This window comes from Papio anubis, chromosome 6, assembly GCF_008728515.1.
Source record: "Papio anubis isolate 15944 chromosome 6, Panubis1.0, whole genome shotgun sequence".
Classification (NCBI taxonomy): Eukaryota; Metazoa; Chordata; class Mammalia; order Primates; family Cercopithecidae; genus Papio; species Papio anubis.
Window position 1 is genome coordinate 84470187 of NC_044981.1, and position 20233 is coordinate 84490419.

General features: G+C 47.8%; 1 protein-coding gene and 1 pseudogene across 1 annotated transcript in view; one reads left to right on the forward strand and one right to left on the reverse strand.

The window, feature by feature from the left end:
* Positions 1-20233, reverse strand: part of GABRR2 (gamma-aminobutyric acid type A receptor rho2 subunit) — a 59403-nt gene that overhangs the window by 27563 nt on the left and 11607 nt on the right. The window contains exon 2 of the mRNA XM_009205651.3: positions 15261-15367. Coding sequence (XP_009203915.3) covers positions 15261-15367 — 107 coding nt within the window. The remainder of the gene's footprint in view (positions 1-15260; positions 15368-20233) is intronic.
* Positions 17033-18964, forward strand: LOC101005582 (annotated as a pseudogene).

Below are 20233 nucleotides of genomic sequence, written 5' to 3' on the forward strand. Positions count from 1 at the left end.
TTTAATTTTTTTTTGCTTGTTGTAAGGAGATTTTAGTTTGCCAAGGATTCTTGTCATCAATAGGTGTTCTTTATCAAGAGCCTTTTCCATGTCTATTTAGAGAATCTTTTGATTTTCAAAATTAGAGATGCACAAAATTTAAAACATGACATATTTACATATGACTTGTGATAGCAAAATAGTAGAAACAATTTAAATGTCCTTCAATAAGACATTTGGCAAATAAAGTATGATAGATCCATACAATGGAATAATAAGCAACCATTAAAAATATGAAGAAGTTGTTTATGAGCTGATAGATTCCCAAGATATAGTGCTAAGTAAAAAAAACAAAATGGACAGAAGGGTATGTATATTACAATAACAACAAGAGCATGTATAGCTATACAAGAGTACGTATAGCACAATTGTCTAGAAAGTGGGGTGGGAAGGATATATATGCATATTTCATATGCATAAAATAGCTTTGGAAGGACATGAAAAAGATTTTTGTAGGCATCTAGAAAAACAGAAGGGATGATTCCCCTGGCTCTGCATGAGCCAAGTACATCCAGGAGAACAGCGTTTGGAACCAAGAGCTGCCTGTGAATAGCACAGGCCCAGAGAGAAGTGTGCAGGGTGGGCACGTGCACGATCACACTATATTAGAGTCTATTGAAGGGCATGCATTATTGATGTTGTAAAAATTAAAAACTTTCGGAAAACAGTCTTCAGCTATTTGAAGGATAGTCATGTGGAAGAGAGACTTTTTCTGAATAGCACCATAATTACGGCTCTCAAGTTCGTGTACATAGAGCCTCAAAGAGACAGATTGGCCCTCAGAATGATGCAAACTCTCCGATGGTCCCACCACTCCAAAGATGGTTGGGGTTGTTTCAAGAGAGGGTCACATGCTGTATGATTTCATTTACATGAAGTTCAAGAGTAAGCAAAACTAATCCATGGAGACAGAGATCAGAAAAATGGTTACCCTTGGGAAGTACCAAGGGTACCTTGGGAGGGGCTGTGAGGGAGCCTTCTGGGAACTGGAAAGTTCTGTATCTCGATCTGCATAGTGTTTTCAAGGGTAACTGTTTACATATGTAAAAATTCAAGCTATACACTTAAGACTTGTGCACTTTACATATATATGTTGGTAGTAGGCAGAATAATGCCCCAGAGATTTGTACATACTCACCACCAGAACCTGGGGACGTGTGCGGTTGCAGGCAAAAGAGAACTAAGAACATGTGCAGATAATTAAGGTTGCGAATCAGCTGACCTTACAATGGGGAGAGCAGCCTGAAGTACCCAGGTGGGCCCAATGTAATCACAAGTATCCTTAAATGTGGAAGAGAGAGGCAGAAGGGGTCAGAGTGATGCCTTGTTTAAATAACTTAGCCCACTGTTGCTGGCTTTGACCACAGAGAAAGGGGAGCCAAGAGCCACAGAATGTGGACGGCCTCTAGAACCCACGAAGTGCAAGAGAATGGATGCTGCCTAGAACCTCCAGAAATGAACACGGCCCTGATGACGCCTTGCTTCTAACCCAGCGAGACCCATTCCGGACTTCTGAACCACAGAACTGTAAGGTAATACATCTGTGTTGTTTGTGTTGTCTCCACATTTGTGATACATTGTTCTAAAACTTAGAGGAAAGTAATACAATGTTGTACCTCCCAAAAATTTTTTAGGAGAGTGTCTGAGGTGGACTAGGGAGCGTGCTGGAACAGTTTACCCCTGCATAAACTATAAAGAATATGTTGATGGACTACCTCAGTGCAACACTCAGAGTTCCCTGTCCACAGCCGACTTCCCAGGCACACAGCCCTGTATCCCTCTCCTCTGTGAAAACAACAGGTTTGCCTGTGAGCAGCCTTGCCCTTTTCCACTGACTCTAGGCTTCATTGTGTGGGGAAACATTTCAGATATTCTTCATCCCTGAGACGGGGAGAGGGACTCTGGATGAAGGAGGTGCCTTCTGCCCTGCCTCTGTGAGGTTGGAAAACATCCAGTCCCCAGCAGCACCTAGGCTTCTCCCCATGGGATAGCCCGGGAGTGGCCAGACTGGGCCCAGCTGCCCTGGCATTGCTGGCGCAGGGGAATTGTTGTTACTGGGGGTTATATGGCTTGACTTTGCATTTCCTGCATGTTCCTTTCCTCGAGGGCTTCTTGCAAAGTTTGAGTTAATTTGAAATGTTGGCAATGACTCTTTTTCCCTTGGTGGGGGTAATCGAACGTTTCAGTTTAAAAATAGGCCTGACTTTTCTCATGGTGAGGGCTGGCTCCGAAACAGGTGATGAGCACCAGGTGTGAGCATGCGATTGAGGGCGGAGGTGGGCGAGGCTGCCCTCCATCTGTGGCTCCCCCCTCCAGAGCAGCACCACCATCACCCAAGCACTTAGAGATGCAAATTCTTCGGCCACCCCCAAGGCCTGATGAATCAGACACTGTGGGGATGTGTTCAGGGGTCTGGGTTTAAGGTAGCCTGGTGGGTGATGCTGATCCACACTCAAGTTGAGAACCCCTGAATGACTGACCTCGAAGGAGACATCCAGGAGTGAGAATACAATTTGCTGTGTCCTGGTGGCCGATTCCCTTTTGCTGTCGGACTTCCACCATCCCATCTGGACCAGCTGTGTGTATCTCCCACCGGTGTGCCTCCTCCTTCCCCACTGCACTTGCTGAGTGGCAGAGACTTTTCCTAGGCCTTGGCCTCTTTGACCTCTCTCCGTGGTGTGCCCTGCTGGAAACTCCCTCCCTCTGGGGTATCTGTGACACAGCTCTCCCCCCACTCCTCCTCTCCCTCCCAAGGGCCTTGGGCCCTTTCTCTTCTCTGCAGATACTCAGCTCCCTACCCGCCGCCCCAAACAACCAACTCTCACCCTAAAACCAATGACAGTCTTCCTCCTGGGCCTATCTCTGACTCAACTCCTATTGCCTAAATGTTTTGCAATGCCTACAAGAGATCTCCAGGGAATATCTGGCCAATTTCTTAAATTTGACCTATCTAAATATTGCATGATCACACTTAGACGTGGAATCTAAAATAGTCAAATTCACAGAAGCAGAGAGTAGAACAGTGGTTGCCAGGGACTGGAGGATGAAGAAAATGAGGAGATACTGATTAAAGTGTACAAGTTTCAGTTATGCAAGGTGAGCAAGTTCTGGTGATCCAATGTACAGCAATGTGACTGTAATTAACAACACTGTATTGAGTAGTTGGGATTTGCTAAGAGGGTAGACCTTAAGTATTCTCATCACAAAAGAAAATGGTAACTATGTGAGGTGATACATTTATTAGCATTTTTGTGGTGATGATTTTATAATATATATGCATATCAAGGCATCAAGTTGTGTACCTTAAATATATACAATTTTTACTTGTTAATTATACCTCAAAGCAGAAAACAAAATGAAAAAAAAACTATGACAGACCTGTCTAGTGGGACCCAGCCCTGCCCCACTGCCCAGCAGCCCTGTCCTTCAGAAGCATAGCAACCTCGATGGTCACCTCCACTGGGATGGGGTCATTAAGTACCAGGCAGAGGAAGGAGACTGCCACGAGGGTGGGTGGCTGCAGAGGAGGGGCTGTGTGGGACACAGGGCAGGGAGGGAAGTTTAATTTTAATGGAAGGAGCAAGTAGGAGCGCGTCATGGTGTCAGGTTAGGGCTTGTGTTCCAGAGGGAAGCTGGGGAAGGGTCAGAGGCGTCCCCTCCTTCAAGGGCAGAAGCCCCTGGGAAGAAGCCCGAGGGAGCCCCAGAAGGCCAGCTTCTCTCCAGCTCCTGTACCCCATCCCATTTCTCCTAAAATGTAGCAGTGAAACGCTAACCTCATCCAGGGTGGGGAAGGCGGGGAGGCAGAGCCAGGGAGTCCAAGAAGCAGCTCAGAAAGGAGGCTGCTGCCCCAAAGTGAGCCAGTGCCATTGCTCTGAGTCAGCTCCGTGAGCCTTGGTGGGGCCAGAGGAGCGGCAAGCGGGGCCCTGCTGACCAGGCTCCTATGACTTGGAAGTCCAGGGGTCAAACTTCCTCTAGGGAAGAGGCCACAGAATAAAGCACCAGGAGAGTCAAGGGAGTACGAGGGTCTCTGCTCACAATCTGGGCACTCCAAATGCAGCACACTTGGGTGCTAAAGTAGCCAGCGAGGTAGAAGTTGTGTGACAGAATGACCCTAGAAAGTTCCTTCAGAAGGCATCACATTGGAGACAGTCCGCTGGAGAAGCAACCAGGTGGAAACCTAAGAAGCAGTGCAAGTCTTTGCCCTAAGGTCCTCAGGGAGCCATGAGCTGTGTCAAGAAGGCACAGGCCACTGGCTCCTCAGGAGCAGGGCCCATGTCTTTGTCATGTTTTTGTCTGGAGCCTTTGCAGTGCTGCGTGCACCCCCATCCCCATCGCCGCCTCGCACACACTGGCTGCGCTGGCCGGGCTACAGTAAGTGCTTCCAGTGGACATCTGAGTCCATTCTCACAATGGCTGCTAAGGTGGGTGCGATATCACCCCCATTCCACACGTGACAATTTGAGGATTAGAAGGTGACTGAGTCCCCAGCTAGAGGGAGGCATAGCCATGAGCTGTCCCCAGTGGTCTATGTCCAGAGCCCTGCGCTTAATCACTGCCCTGTGTTATGCAGAACATTCTTAATAAATACAAATATTGTTTACTGAGAACTTCCTATATGCCATGTACTGTGCTAGAGATGTCACACACATTACTCACTTAACTCTTAGAACTCCCCTCTGCAGGAGGTACTATTATTATCCCTACTTTATGAGGCAATTAAGGAACAGAGAGGCTCAAGAATATGCCTGAGGCCACACAGTGAGAGACAGAGCTGAGATTTGGACTTTCCAGGGTAGTATTGCCTCCATGTGATGGTTTTCAAACATCTCTGCAAATTCTTTAACACTCCTAGCAAGAGAAGAGGTTTAGTTCCCCTCCCCTTGAACCTAGGTGGAACTTGGTAATCAATTTGATGAACAGAATTTAGCAGGAATGATGATGGCTGCAAACTTCCATATGCTGGTTTCTCTTCAGCTGCCATGGAGATCACAGAGAAACCAGAGAGGGGAGGACCAATGGGGAAAAGCACTGGGATGGGGGGCGGGGCAGAGACAAAAAAGGGAGGGTTAGAGGGGATCAGAGAAAGGGGAACCAGAGAATGGAAAAGGAGGAAACCAGTGAGAGAGAGCAGGGGGGATGATGCCAGGATGCCTGAGGAGTCCCAGCTTTGCGGTCTTCCCAGCCCAGGTAGCAGACGCAAGCATGAAACCACCTTCGAGAGGACCCCATCAGCTGCCACCATCTGACTACAACTGCATGACAGCCCCAGTAAGAATGGCACAGCTGAGCCCAGTCAATCCAATTTGTGAGCAAATAAATAAATGCCTGTTATTTTAAGTCACTGTCTTAGGGTGGCTTATTATGCAGGAGTAGATAACCAGAAACCCAGTGTCCATGTTTTTTTATTTTTATTTTCAGAGACAGCATCTTACTCTGTTGCCCAGGCTGGAGTACAGATAGCTCGCTGCAAGTCTTGAACTCCTGAGCTCAAGTGACCCTCCCACCTCAACCTCCCAAGTGGCTAGGACGGCAGGTGTGCACCACCAAGCTCAGCTAATTTTTAAAAATTATTTTTTTGTAAATAATACAGGTCTCACTGTGTTGCCCAGGCTGGTTTCAAATTCCAGCTTCAAGCGATCCTCCCGCCTCAGTCTCCCAAAGTGTTGGGATTACAGGTATAAGACACCGTGCCCAGCTAATGTTTTCAATCACACTATGAACAAACTAATTAATCAATAAGTGAATGAAAGAATGAATCAATGATGTCAAAGGAAAAAGTCATATACTGAGTTCAAAACAGCTGAGAGATGCTTCATGTAAGAGAAAAGAGATTAAGCTGGGCTGTAGGCATGGTGAGTCCATCAGAAGAAGCAAGACCATGCAGTGGGATGCTGTGAACAAATGCTCACAGGCAGAAGAAGCACAGATGTTCAGGGCCAGAGAGCATGCTAGGAGAGAAGAAGCCTTGTCTGGGAGGAGAGAGGAAGTGAGCAGAGGAGGCAGTGGGCCAGGCTGAGGAGAGGCGTTGCATCCTATAGAACAGGGGAAGCCCTGAAGCTTCAGAGGGAGCAGTGCTGAGGAAGGGGTGTTTGGAAAGTGAACCTGCCTAGGAGATATGGCAGAGCCAGAGGTGATGCTGGAAGATTAAGGCCATGGTGTTGGGGGATGGCAATATTTTCAACTTTATCATTATCATTCCCTAAAGAGAGAATTTAATTTGAATTTGAATTAATTACGATTTAAATTAAATACTAAGGATGAGATTTTGTCAGAGAGGGTGCAGCTAGGATTCCTTCACCCTCCAAGATCATGTGGAGAACATGGGTGTAAGGGATGGGGGCCACGCCAAAGCGGGGGAAGAAGGGGCAGATCTGAATTACAGTCTGACGGACGGATTGATATAACTTGATGGATCTGGAAGGGGAAGGGTGAGGAGGAGGGCAAAATCAACAAGGGCTTTGTCTTAGTTCATTCTGTGTTGCTATAAGAGAATACCTGAGGCTGAGTAATTTATAAAGAAGTACATTTAGCTTATGATTCTGGTGGCCAGAAAGTCCAAGAGCATGGCACCCACATCTGTTTGACTTCTGGTGAGGGCCTCGTGCCGCGTCACAACATAGCAGAGAAGCAGAAGGGGAAGTGGGTGTGTGCATGGACCAAGGCACAACCTTGCTTTATAACAACCTGCTCTTATGGGAACTCTTTCATTCGTGAGAGAAATAATCCAGTCTCTTGAGAGTGAGAACTCACTCGACTCATTACCAAGAGAAAAAACAGTGCCAAATGGAGCTCCATGGCCCAAACACCTCCCATGAGGCCCGTCAGCATTTTAGAGACCCTGTCTCTAAAAACAAACTGTAAAATGATGTATACCCCCATCCTGCTGTTTTGACAAATACACCTTCCTATCAGCTGAGAATGGCTCAGTCCAGCTTCAGAACTTGCAGACTCCACGGAATTACAGGCTGCTGTGTGGCAGCACAGGGAGACTGGGCCCAGTGCATGAGCTGTCTTTGTTCTTTTCCTGCCACAGCAGGTCCCTGCACAGGGAAGAACCTCTGTGCATGCATGTGGTCACCCTGTCCACGTATTTAAGCCATTCACACCCCTTGAAACAGCCATCCCCGGCCGCCTCTCAGGACCAGGGGTTGGCACAGGCAATGCAGCAGTGCCCTCAGGGGCTTGCCTGGAGGAGAGGCATACACAGGCCCTGGAGGCAGGCTCGGACTGTGTAGACAGTGATCCTGGGGCCCAGTGCCCAAGTGTGGCCGGCAAGGGCAGGAACAGCAGGTGGGCAATCTCCCCTGGGCCCCACAGACTCAACACTCTCAGCCGTGTGTGTGGCCCGAGCAGGGCCCCTCTTGCCTGGGTCTGAGGCTGCCACTGACAACAGGTCCTTGCCCTCCACCTCCTGCTTTGTTCTGCCAATGAAGATTCCAGTCAGTATCAGAAGGCAGGAGGTATTGGAAGGAAGGAGGAGGATGAGGGGAATGGCTTCTCCTGCATCACTGTTGGCCCAGCCATGGGCTGTGTCCTCCTTTTGAAGGCCACAGCTCCCATCGGGCAGCTTTTTCTGACAGCTACAGCTCTTTTCCAGGCTCAGGTAACTGCTTCCTCCTCTCACGCTCAGGCCCAGCCTGGCAATGGCTCCACAGTCTTCGCAGCCTCTTGAGTTTTGCCACAGCTGCTAGTTTCCCTTGACCCTGCCCATGCCTCTGTAAATGCACCTTCACTAGGCTCTCTTCAATGACCCCTTGGAGCATGCCGGCTGCTTCCTGTTACTATATCCTTTCACCATTGCTTTTCCTCAGTGTTCTATCTCGGTGAATGGCCTCACCCAGGTCACACACTCAGGAGGTGCCCCAGGTTCCTCTGATTCTGTGGGATACCAAGACCTGGCTCTCTTCCCTCCTTAGCATCTCTCAGGTCCCTCCACTTTTTTCTGTGGTCTTAGCTCAGCCCCTCATCAGCTGTAGCCTGGATCATCCCTGAAGGGCCCAGCCCGTGCCCTGCATCCATCCTCAGCCCCTCTAGCCTCCTCCATGCAGGCCCACAGTAAGCTTCCTAAAGCCCAAGACGCATCCTGTTGCTCCTCAGCTTAGGCTGTGCTGCCAAGAGTCTGAACTCAGCAAAGCCCTCCCAGAGCAGCGCTGCCCATTGCTCCAGCCTTCTCTTGGTACGCCCCCGCCCTGCACTCCCTCCTGTCTACACACGCATACACTAGACATAATCCAGCACGTGGACCTGTTCCTGCCCCCTGACACTGCACCGCTTCCTGCTCCGGGGTGTATCCTTCCTGTCTTCTTACCGCTGGTGCTCACCCACTGGGTGTCCTTCCAGACTCACTGCAAGTGTCACCGCCTGGATGCAAGCTTCTGTGGTCTCCTCTCTGGGCAGAACTGACCATTCCCTCCTTTCTCCTACTCCATCGGTAGAGACACCCAACATCACTTCTGTCATACTTGATAGCACTTCATCATTTATCTGTTTCCCCCCAGTAGACCATCAGCTTCTTGAGAACAATATTTCATTTTGTGCAAAGTAATTTAATGTAAAAACAGTTCCAATAGTACGAACTTCCCAGGCAAGGGCAGCTCTTCCCCAGGGCCGCCCTTCCCTTGTGCCCCTGATCAGAACCCGCTGCGCACCCCAACAGCTTCCCAGCCTTTTCTTCCCAGTGGTCCTCACAATTTGACATCTCCACATGAGGATTTCATTAAACTGGTCTTCCAACTAAAGCATAAACTCCAAGGACTGTGTCTGTCTTGCTCCCTACTGGGTCCATAGGGCAAGGACTGCCCAACACATAGGAGCAGCTCAAAAAATACATATGTGTCTTATGAACAAAACCATTTTGGTTGGAGAATCTGACCTTTGTTGTCTCCATTTTTTTCTGGCCATTTTGATGAGCTCCTTGGATATATTTCAAAAGATTCAATGATGACACTATATCCCTTCTGTACCTCCCATCTATGCAGTTTGAATTAAAAATCAGCATTGTGGTGGTGGAAGTGTAAAATGGTGCAGCCACTGTGGAAAACAGCATGGTGGCTTCTCAAAAAAACAAATATATATATGCTCATCTATTGCTATATGATCTAGCAATCCCACTTCTGGGTATGTTTCCAAAAGAATCAAAAGTAGAGCCTTGAACAGATATTTGCACATCCATGTTCATAGCAGCACTATTCACAATAGCCAAAAGGAAGAAACAACACAAACGTCAATCAACAGATAAATGGATACACAAAATGTGGTAGACATATCCAGTGGAATATTCAGCCTTTAAAAAAAGGAAATTCTGTCACATGCTACAACATGTACCTTGAAGACAGTATGCTAGATGAAGTATGCCAGTCATAAAAGCCACGCCAAAGTAGTATAATCCCTATATGAAGTAGTTAGAATAGTCAATTATGGAGACAGAAAGTTGAATGGTGGTTGCCAGGGGCTGGAGGGGTGAGAAAGAAATAGGGAATTCTCGTTTGATGAATATAGAGTTTCTGTTTGGAAAGATGAAAAACGTTCTGGAGATGGATGCTGGTGATAGTTTGTGTAACGATGTGAATATACTTAATGCCACTGAACTGTGCACTCAAAAATGGTCAGAAGGGTCAATTTTATATTATGTATTTCACCACAATTTTAAAAATGAAATTTAAAAGAAAATCAGGGCTGGGCACAGTGGCTCACGCTCATAAGGCAGGCAGATCACTTGAGCCCAGGAGTTCGAGACCAACCTGGGCAACATGGTGAAAACCTCTCTCTACACAAAATGTAAGAAATTAGCCAGGCATGTTGGTGCACGCCTGTAGCCCCAGCTACTCAGGAGGCTGAGGTGGAAGGATCGCCTGAGCCTGGACAGTTGAGGCTGCAGTAAGCTCTGATCCTGCCACTGCACTCCAGACTGGGCAACAGAGCGAGATCCTGTCCATATAAATAAAATAAAATAAAATCAGAATTGCAGCATTTCTCCTAACAAAAGGAGGAGAAACCCTGTGCCCCTGGAGGTTCTAACCAGGGCACACTACCTAATCAAACAGCTGGTTGCTTAGACAAGGTATTTTTGTTTCAACTGATCCATGGGATTATTAGGAAGCTGACAGATTTTTAATCTTTTCTCTTTCCATACTAAAAAGGTCACCCAAGGGGTATCTAGTCCTAAGCTGATTCTTCTCTATCAACTACTTTTAATTTTTAAACAAATATTTTGTTTAAAAACTTGGTGTTTGAGTCCCACCCCCGGAGATTCTGATTTAATTGGTCTGGGGTATAGACTGAGCATGACAACTTTTTGTTGTTGTTTTTGAGCCAGAGTCTCACTCAGTTGCCCAGGCTGGAGCAGTTGAGCCCAGTGGTGCAATCTTGGCTCACTGCAACCTCCACCTCCTGAGTTCAAGCAATTCTCATGCCTCAGCCACGCGAGTAGCTGGGACTACAGGCATGTGCCACCACACCAGGCTAATTTTTGTATTTTTAATAGAGATGGGTTTTCACCATTTTGGCCAGGTTGGTCTCAAACTCCTAGCCTCAAGTGATCCACCCACCTCAACCTCCCAAAGAGCTGGGATTACAGGTGTGAGCCACCACACCCAGCCTCTATTACCTACTTTTAAACACCATTCCACAGGAAGCCCCTCTTAGAGAAATAAGATGGGAATGAGGAGGTAGTCCACAACCGTATTGAGGCTATTGAGGGACATCATTGCTCAAATGACCTGCTTAGTGTGGTGCATGCTACTGGAAGGGGGTGTTAGGCTGGGCCCGCACTTTGGGTGGGTTGGGCAGTTTCTGCTTCTAACTAGAAGCCTGTCAGGGGCTGCTTCCAGGGAATGAGACACCTTCTATCACCTGCACAGAGTCACCTATGTGCTGTCTGTGCAGCCTCCTTTCTCACAGAGACCTGCCCATGAGGCGCTGAGTGAAATGAGGACACCCAGGAGCATCTGCAGGGAAGGTTTCTTGTCTCTAAGCCATCTTCAGATGCTCCCATAGGGTACAGGTTATAAAGATCATTGTTCCTGCAATCATCCCATCTTGCCTGACTGGCCAGAACTCTGGGTGTCATGGGCTCATGGAGGCAGGGAGCCCTGGTACCTCACTATGTGCTCTCCTCCTCCCATTTCATCCAAGTGACATCTGGGCATCCAGGAAAGCCCTGCAGGAGATCAGAAGGGCCCAGAGGACCAACTGCCATGGGGAGGAGGCTGGAAGGAAGGAGGAGTGGCCCCCACCTATGCTGTGTGGCTGAGATCTTGACTTCTATGGAAGGTGATGCCTCTTTCCTTAGCAGCTCCCCCAAAGTCAGAGCCCTGCCCAGGGTCAGAAGCTTACCCAGGCAGGGGCAGGGAGCAGTCCTGACCCTCCACACTCTGGAGGGCCCCACAGAAGGGCCCAGAAGATGCAGTGGTCAAACCGCAAGAAGTCCAGCAAAAGTCCGCTGGAACTGGCTTGAGGAAGGAGCAGCCTGATGGGGACTGTGGTGTGTTGCAGCATTTCTGCTCAGAGTCAGGGTTTCTGGGAACATGGCAGGATTTCATCTGCCATTCCTGAGAGCTAGCTCCTGGTGGGAGCATTTTCCTAAGGCTTTCGGTTTTGCAGCTGATGTCACAAAAGAAACCTAAGTTCTGCTTCTGGCTGTTCTGTGGCTGTCACCTAACTCCTGGGACCCCAGGCTCTTCTTCTACATACTGAAGGTACTGACCAGGTGATGGCCCAGGCTCCTGATAGCATCACCAGCCTTGGGTAAAAAGGTACAACATGTTGTTCGGAATAGCACCCACACCCAGTACACACCCACAAAAGACCACACTGAGGCACGGCCACTTTATGACTTTTGAGGACCCTGGGCACTTTTACTTCATGGGCCTCTTCCTCTATAAAAAAAAAAAATCAAAAAAACATATTTTACAATTGTGTTGGTTTAATGATGAATATATTAATAGTATATATTAAAACAACTTCTGCTTAAAAGTATGTTTTTCTTATTTTAAGATAAAGCAAAAACATTTTGTTGTGGGCCCTAGGCAGTGTGCTTATGCCACCTAATGGGTATGTCAGCTCTGCCTCGAGACATGCAAGTAGGAGACAAGAAAGGGACCCAGCTTGCGGGGGGCGGGGGGTCCAATCTCAGCTGACCTGGGACATTTACTTTACCTCTCTGCCTCAGTTTCCTCATCTGGGTACAATAATAGTATCTACTTCATAGAATTGATGAGAGGATTAAAATAAGATTATATATATGTGTAACTTGATTAGAATGGTGTCTGGCACACAAAAAAACTCACTATGAAAGTGGTAGTTGTGGCTGGGCATGGTGGCACATGCCTGTAATCCCAGCACTTTGTTTTTCTTATTTTAAGATAAAGCAAAAACATTTTGTTGTGGGCCCCAGGCACACAACTTCCTGGGTCCAGCTACTCAGGAGGCTGAGGTGGAAGGATCACCTGAGCCCGGACAGTTGAGGCTGCAGTAAGCTCTGATCCTGCCACTGCACTCCAGACTGGGCAACAGAGCGACACCCTGTCTCAAATAAATAAAATAAAATGAATAAAAATCAGAATTGCAGCATTTCTCCTAACAAAAGGAGGAGAAACCCTGTGCCCCTGGAGGTTCTAACCAGAGCACACTACCTAATCAGGACACAAAATAGCTCCTCTGTCATTTTTATAGAGGAATTGGCCCATGAAGGCAGAGGTGCCCAGGATCCTCAAAAATCCTAGCACGGCCCTGCCTCTGCACTATTTTGGCACGTGTGTGTGTGTCTGGGTGTGGGAGGCTGAGGTGGGTGGATCACTTGAGGTCAGGAGTTCAAGACCAGCCTGGCCAACATCGTGAAACCCTGTCTCTACTAAAAATACAAAAAAATTAGCCAGGCATGGTGGCACATGCCTGCAATCCCAGCTATTCAGGAGGCTGAGGGAGGAGAATCACTTGAACCTGAGAGGCAGAGGTTGCAGTGAGCTGAGATTGCGCCACTGCACTCCAACCTGGGCGACAAAGTAAAACTCTGTCTCCAAAAAAAAAAAAAAAAGTGGTAGTTGTCGTGCATGTTATTGTTGGTTATTGTGATTCCTAGCCACTGTACCCCTCTGTACTCTCAACTGTTGCTGTGCAAGAAAAGTGGAGCTTTCCGCTTTTGGGGACGGCTTGCTCAGACTTCCTGGAGCAGATGCAGCTATTTTAAAGCTGCTTATTAGTATAACTTTATTTTTGTAGAATTCCTTGGCAAGCTTGCCCATGACAAACCCCTGAGGAAACCCAAGAGCTACCAGAAATATGGTGGCCTCTTCTTGACCTTCCGTGGGCGTCAATCAGGTTGCGGTTGGGAGGGAGATGAGTCACAGGCCTGTAATCTGCCACCTGCTTTTCTCCTTCTGCTTAGCAGGTGTCAGAGCTCAGGGAATTTAGTGGGAGGCTTTGAGGCCTTTTAAAATGCACAGGCCTCTGGGATAAATTAATTTCTTAATCCCTTAACAGTCACACAAGAGGAAGATCTGACAGCTGGGTTTTTCAGAGGGGACAGGAACAAATGTCTGTCAGGGGCTTTACATACATTATCATGTTTAATCTGGACAAGAACCCCATATGTGGGGATTACTCTCCCCATTTTATAAACAAACAAATGGAGGCTCAAAGGATTGATGACCTGCTGGGGGTCACTGCCACTCCTTTTTTACTGCCCCAGAACGATGGGACCTACTAGAGGATCAAGGGCAGAGAAAAAGCAGAAAGGAAAGCCAGCCCGCCTGGGTTTGTCTTGGCAAAGGTTCATCAGCTGAAATTCTTGGGGCCTCAGTTTCCCCAAGAGGAGAGGAAAGTTGGCCCAGGGATCTCATACATTCTGCTACTCTTACCCCACTCTCTGCCTAGTCAGAGCAGATGACTAACTCCTTTCCCAGCTGCTACGGCCTGAATGTTTATGTCCCTGCCAAATGCGTATGTTCCTATCCTAACCCACAATGGGATGGTACTAGGAAGTGGGCCCTTTGGAAGGTGATGAGACCCTAGGGGTGGAGCCCTCACCAGTGGGATTAGTGCTGTTATAAAAAAGGCCCCAGGCTGGGCGCAGTGGCTCATGCCTATAATCCAGCACTTTGGGAGGTCGAGGCGGTTGGATCAGGAGATCGAGACCATCCTGGCTAACATGGTGAAACCCGTCTCTACTAAAAATACAAAAAAATTAGCCGGGCGTGGTGGTGGGTGCCTGTAGTCCCAGCTACTCGGGAGGCTGAGGCAGGAGAATGGCATGAACCCGGGAGGCGGAGCTTGCAGTGAGCGGAGGAGATGGCGCCACTGCACTCCAGCCTGGGTGACAAAGTGAGACTGTCTCAAAGAAAAAAAAAAGGCCCCAGAGAACTGCCTTGCCCCACCCACTATGTGAGGTTACAGTGAGAAGGCACCGTCTATGAACAGATGAACAGAAAGTGGGACCTCACCACACATGGAACCTGTCGGCACTTTGATCTTACTTCCGGCCTCTGGAACCATGAGAAATACGTTTCCATTGTCTATAAGCCGCCCAGCCTATGGCGTTTTGTGTGAAAGCCAGAACTAAGACATTTCCCCCCTTCTCCGTAGCATTTCTCTAGTTCCTGGGAAGGACAGTCACTGGCCATGCCTCCCCTCCCTGACCCCAAGAGTAGCAGAGCACCTTTGGGGGCAGTTGTGCGAGGAGTCTTTGTAATGAGTTGTTGCTGCTTTGGAAAACATGTGACTCCATCAAAACAGTAAACTCCCAGCTAGTCATGGCCACAAAGTTTCAATGCCTTGTTTGGAATTCCACCCACACCCAGACACACACACATGTGCCAAAATAGTGCAGAGGCAGGGCCATGCTAGGGCTTTTGAGGATCCTGGGCACCTCTGCCTTCATGGGCCTCTTCCTCTATAAAAATGACAGAGGAGCTATTTTGTGTCCTGATTCCCTTGCCTGCTCCTATTTTTGTAGGACAAAAAAGTTGGCAGCCACAGGGCCCATCTCCTTTGTGAATGTGAATGGCTTAGTCACTGGCCGGCCGTCTTTAGTCAACGGCCCTCTCCACCACTTCCTGCTCTTTTCTCCTTGGGAAAATTAGGGACTCAGGAAGTGGAGTCAGGTTTATCTGAGTGGGAAAATTGCAGCGTCTGAGGGAGGGCTGTGCCAGAGGGAGCCAGAGAGGGCAGCACCTCACATCCCTGGGGCAAACATCCCTCCTGGCACAAAGGATGGACATTCCTACCTCCGAAGGCGGGCCTCATGCTGAAGTCATGCTCGTCCACTCTGAGAAGTTGCTGAGGCTTTCCCTTCCGGATCTTGGTCACATCAAAGTTCTTCTTATATAAGTGACTGCGAAGACAAGCAAGAAACTATTTTCCATCGGCTCATCAATGCATTGAGTGAGATGATTTGGGCGATTACTCCCTGCAAGATCTACCTGTTAGGCACCTTTTCTCCATTCTCCTTCTTGGCCCAAGGGAGGAGGAAGGCTGAAGGACCCTCCACGCATACCCCAGATCCTCACAGGTAGACTGACCTGAGGATCAGGTTTTTCCAGAGCCTTCCGAAAGTGGTTGCCCTCCTGGGCAGGACAGCATTCTACCTTGGTAAAGCCTATAATTGGATGAAAATGGTTGGATTGGCTGCTAGCTAGATTAATAAAGAAGAAAACAGAGAACATCAAAATAAACACAGTTAAAAATGACAAAGGAAGCTGGGTGCAGAGGCTCACCCTGTAATCCCAGCACTTTGGGAAACTGAAGTGGGTGGATTGTTTGAGGTCAGGAGTTTGAGACCAGCCTAGCCAACATGGTGAAACCCCATCTCTACTAAAAATACAAAAATTAGCTGGGCATGGTGGCACGCACCTGTAGTCCCAGCTACTCGGAAGGCTAGGGCACAAGAATCACTTGAACCAAGGAGGTGGAGGTTGCAGTGAGTGGAGGTTGTGCCACCTGGGCAATAGAGTGAGGCTCTGTGGCAAAAAAAAAAAAAAAACGGGATGTTACCACTGACCCCACAGAAATACAAATAACCATCAGAGACTACCATGGACAACTCTATGTACACAAACTAGAAAACCTAGAAGAGATGGATAAATTCCTGAACACATACATATCCCACACCAGATATTGAACCAGGAAGAAATTGATTCCCTGAATAGACCAATAATGAGCTCCGAAGTTGAATCAATAATGAATAGCCTACCAACCAAAAAAAAAACAAAAAAAACAGGACCTGATGTATTCACAGCCAAATTCTACCAGATGTACAAAGAGGAGCTGGTACCATTCCTATTAAAACTGTTCCAAAAAATTGAGGAGGCAGGACTCCTCCCCAGTTCACTCTATGAGGCCAGCATCATCCTGATACCAAAACCTGGCAGAGACACACACACACAAAAGAAAGCTTTAGGCCACTATCATTGATGAACATTGAGGCAAACAATCCTCAACAAAGTATTTGCAAACCAAATCCAGCAGCCCATGAAAAAGTGAATCCACCACGATCAAGTAGGCTTCAAGCCCAGGATACAAGGTTGATTTAACATACGCAAATCAATAAATGTGATTCATCACATAAAACTAAAGACAAAGCCACATTATTATCTCAATGTATGCACAAAAGGCTTTCGATAAAGTTCAACACTCCTTCATATTAAAAACTCTCAATAAACTAGGTATTAAAGAAACATACTTCAAAATAGTAAGAGACATCTATGACAAACCCATGGCCAACATCATACTAGATGGGCAAATGCTGGAAACATTCCCCTTGAAAACCAGCGCAAGACAAGGGTGCCCTCTCTCACCACTCCTATTCAACATAGTATTGTAAGTCCTGACCAGGGCAATCAAGAAAGAGAACAAAATGAAGGACATCCAAATAGGAAGAGAGGAAGTCAAACAATCCTTATTTGCAGATGATGTGATTCTATATCTAGAAAACCCCACAGTTTTGGCCCAAAAACTCCATCAGCTGATAAACAACTTCAGCAAAGTTTTGGGATACAAAACCAATGTAAAAAATCACTAGCATTCCTACACACCAACAATGGTCAAGCCTAGAGCCAAATCAGGGGTGAAATCCCATTCATGATTGCCACAAAAAGAATAAAATGCCTAGGAATACAGCTAACCAGGGAGGTGAAAGATCTCTACAATGAGAATTGCAAAGCACCACTCAAAGAAATCAGAGATGTCAGCAGCCAGCCCAGCCCCCATGCCCGTCTGCAGCCACGTGCCAGACGCGCCCAGCATGAGGGAGATCGTGCACATTCAGGGCGGCCAGTGCGGCTACTAGATCGGGGCCAAGTTCTGGGAAGTCATCAGTGATGAGCATGGCATAGACCCCAGCAGCAACTACGTGGGGGACTTGGACTTGCAGCTGGAGCGGATCAGCATCTACTACAATGAGGCCTCTTCTCACAAGTATGTGCCTCAGGCCATTCTGGTCGACCTGGAGGCCGGGACCATGGACAATGTCCGCTCGGGGCCTTTTGGACATTTTTTCAGGCCTGATAATTTCATCTTTGGTCAGAGTGGGGCCGGCAACAACTGGGCCAGGGGTCACTACACGGAGGGTGCAGAGCTGGTGGATTCCGTCCTGGATGTGCGGAAGGAGTGTGAGAACTGCGACTGTCTGTAGGGTTTCCAGCTGACCCACTCGCTGGCTGAGGGCACAGCCTTGGGCATGGGCATGCTACTCATCAGCAAGGTGCATGAGGAGTATCCCGACCGCATCATGAACACCTTCAGCGTAGTTCCCTCGCCCAAGGTGTCAGACACGGTGGTGGAGCCCTACAACCCCACGCTGTCCATCCACCAGCTGGTGGAGAATACAGGTGAGACCTACCGCATAGACAAGGAGGTTCTCTACGACATCTGCGTCTGCACCCTCAGGCTGGCCACGCCCACCTATGGGGACCTCTGCCACCTAGTGTTGGCCACCATGAGCGGGATCACCACCTCCTTGCGCTTCCCGGGCCAGCTCAACAAGGACCTGCACAAGCGGGTGGTGAACATGGTGCCCTTCCCCCACCTGCACTTCTTCATGCCCAGCATGAAGCCCGGGCAGCCAGCAGTACCGGGCCCTGACCCTGTCCGAGCTCATCCAGCAGATGTTTAACACCGAGAACATGATGACTGCCTGCGACCAGTACCACGGCTGCTACCTGACAGTGGCCACCGTGTTCCGGGGCCGCATGTCCATGAAGGAGGTGGACGAGTAGATGCTATCCATCCAGAGCAAGAACAGCAGCTACTTTGTGAGTGGATCCCCAACAACATGAAGGTGGACGTGTGCGACATCCCGCCCCCCAGCCTCAAGATGTCCTCCACCCTCATCGGCAACAGCACAGGCATCCAGGAACTGCTCAGGCATCTCGGAGCAGTTCACGGCCATGTTCCGGGCAAGGCCTTCCTACACTGGTATATGAGCGAGGGCATGGATGAGATGGAGATCACCGAGGCCGAGAGCAACGTGAATGACCTGGTGTCCAAGTACCAGCAGTACCAGGACGCCACCGCCGAGGAGGAGGGTGAGATGTCTGAAGATGAAGAGGAGGAATTGGAGGCCCAGGGCCCCAAGTGAAGCTGTTTGCAGCTGGAGTGAGGGGCAGGTGGCAGCCAGAGCCAAGGCCAGCAGTGTCTGACCTCCAGAGCCATCTTGCTGTGGACAGTGTCCCCAGCTTTCCCCCACCAGCTTGTCACTCACCTAGGGCTCCCTTGCCACCCTCCTGCAGTATTTACACCCATCCTCCCCACCTAGGACACATGTGTGTTGCTCCTGTCTCTGTCTTATTGCAGCTCCAGGCCTGACATTTTATGGATTTGTTTTTTACTGATTTGTGTTTATATTTTCAGGGATACTTAATAAATCTATTGCTGTTAGAGAAAAAAAAAAAATCAGACATGACACAAAGAAATGAAAATACGTTTCATGCTCATGGATAGGAAGACTCAATATCATTAAAACGGCCATACTGCCTAAAACTATTTATAGATTCAATGCTATTTCTATCAAACTACCGATGATATTCTTCACAGAACTAGAAAAACAATTTAAAAATTAATACGGAATCAAAAAGCCTGAATAGCCAAAGTAATCTTAAGGGGAAAACAAACAAACAAACAAACAAACCAAAGCTGGAGGCATCACATTACCTGACTTCAAACTATACAACAAGGCTATGGTAACCCAAACAGCATGGTACTGGTACAAAAACAAGCACATAGACCAAAGGAACAGAATAGAGAGCCCACAAATAAGGCTACACACCACAGCCATCTGATCTTATGCAAAGCCAACAAAAATAAGCAATAAGGCGAGGACTCCTCATTCAATACATGGTGTTATGAGAACTGGCTAGCCATATGCAGAAGATTGAAATGGGACCTGGTTTTTACACCATATACAAAAATCAACTCAAGATGGATTAAATACTGAAGTATAAAACTCAAAACTATAAAAATGCTGGAAGACAACCTAGGCAATACCATTCTGGACATAGGAAGTGGGAAACATTTCATGATGAAGACACTAAAAGCAACTGCAGCAAAACCAAAAATTGACAAATGGGATCTTATTAAGAGCTTCTGCACAACAAAATAAAGTAACAACATAGTAAATAGACACCCTACAGAATGGGAGAAAATATTTACAAGCTATGCATCTGACAAAGATCTAATATCCAGCATCTATAAGGAACTTAAATTTACAAGAAAAAACAAACCCCATTAAAAAGTGGGCAAAAAGCAGGCACAGTGGCTCATGCCTATAATTCCAGCACTTTGAGAGCCTGAGGCAGGAGAATCACTTTGAGAGGATGAGGCAGGCGGATCACTTGATGTCAGGAGTTCAAGACCAGCCTGGCCAACATGGTGAAACCCCGTCTCTGCTAAACAAAAGTTAACTGGGTGTGGTGGTGTGTGCCTGTAATCCCAGCTATTTGGGATGCTGAAGCACAAGAATCACTTGAACCTGGGAGGCAGAGGTTGCAGTGAGCCAAGATCATGCCACTACACTCCAGCCTAGATGGGAGCGAGACTCCATCTCAAAAAAAGAAAAAAAGTGGGCAAAGGACATGAACAGATGCTTTTCAAAAGAAGACATATACACTCGGCCAAAAAGCATATGAAAAAATGCTCAATAACACTGATCATTAGAGAAGTGCAAATCAAAACCACAATGAGATACCATCTCACACCAGTCAGA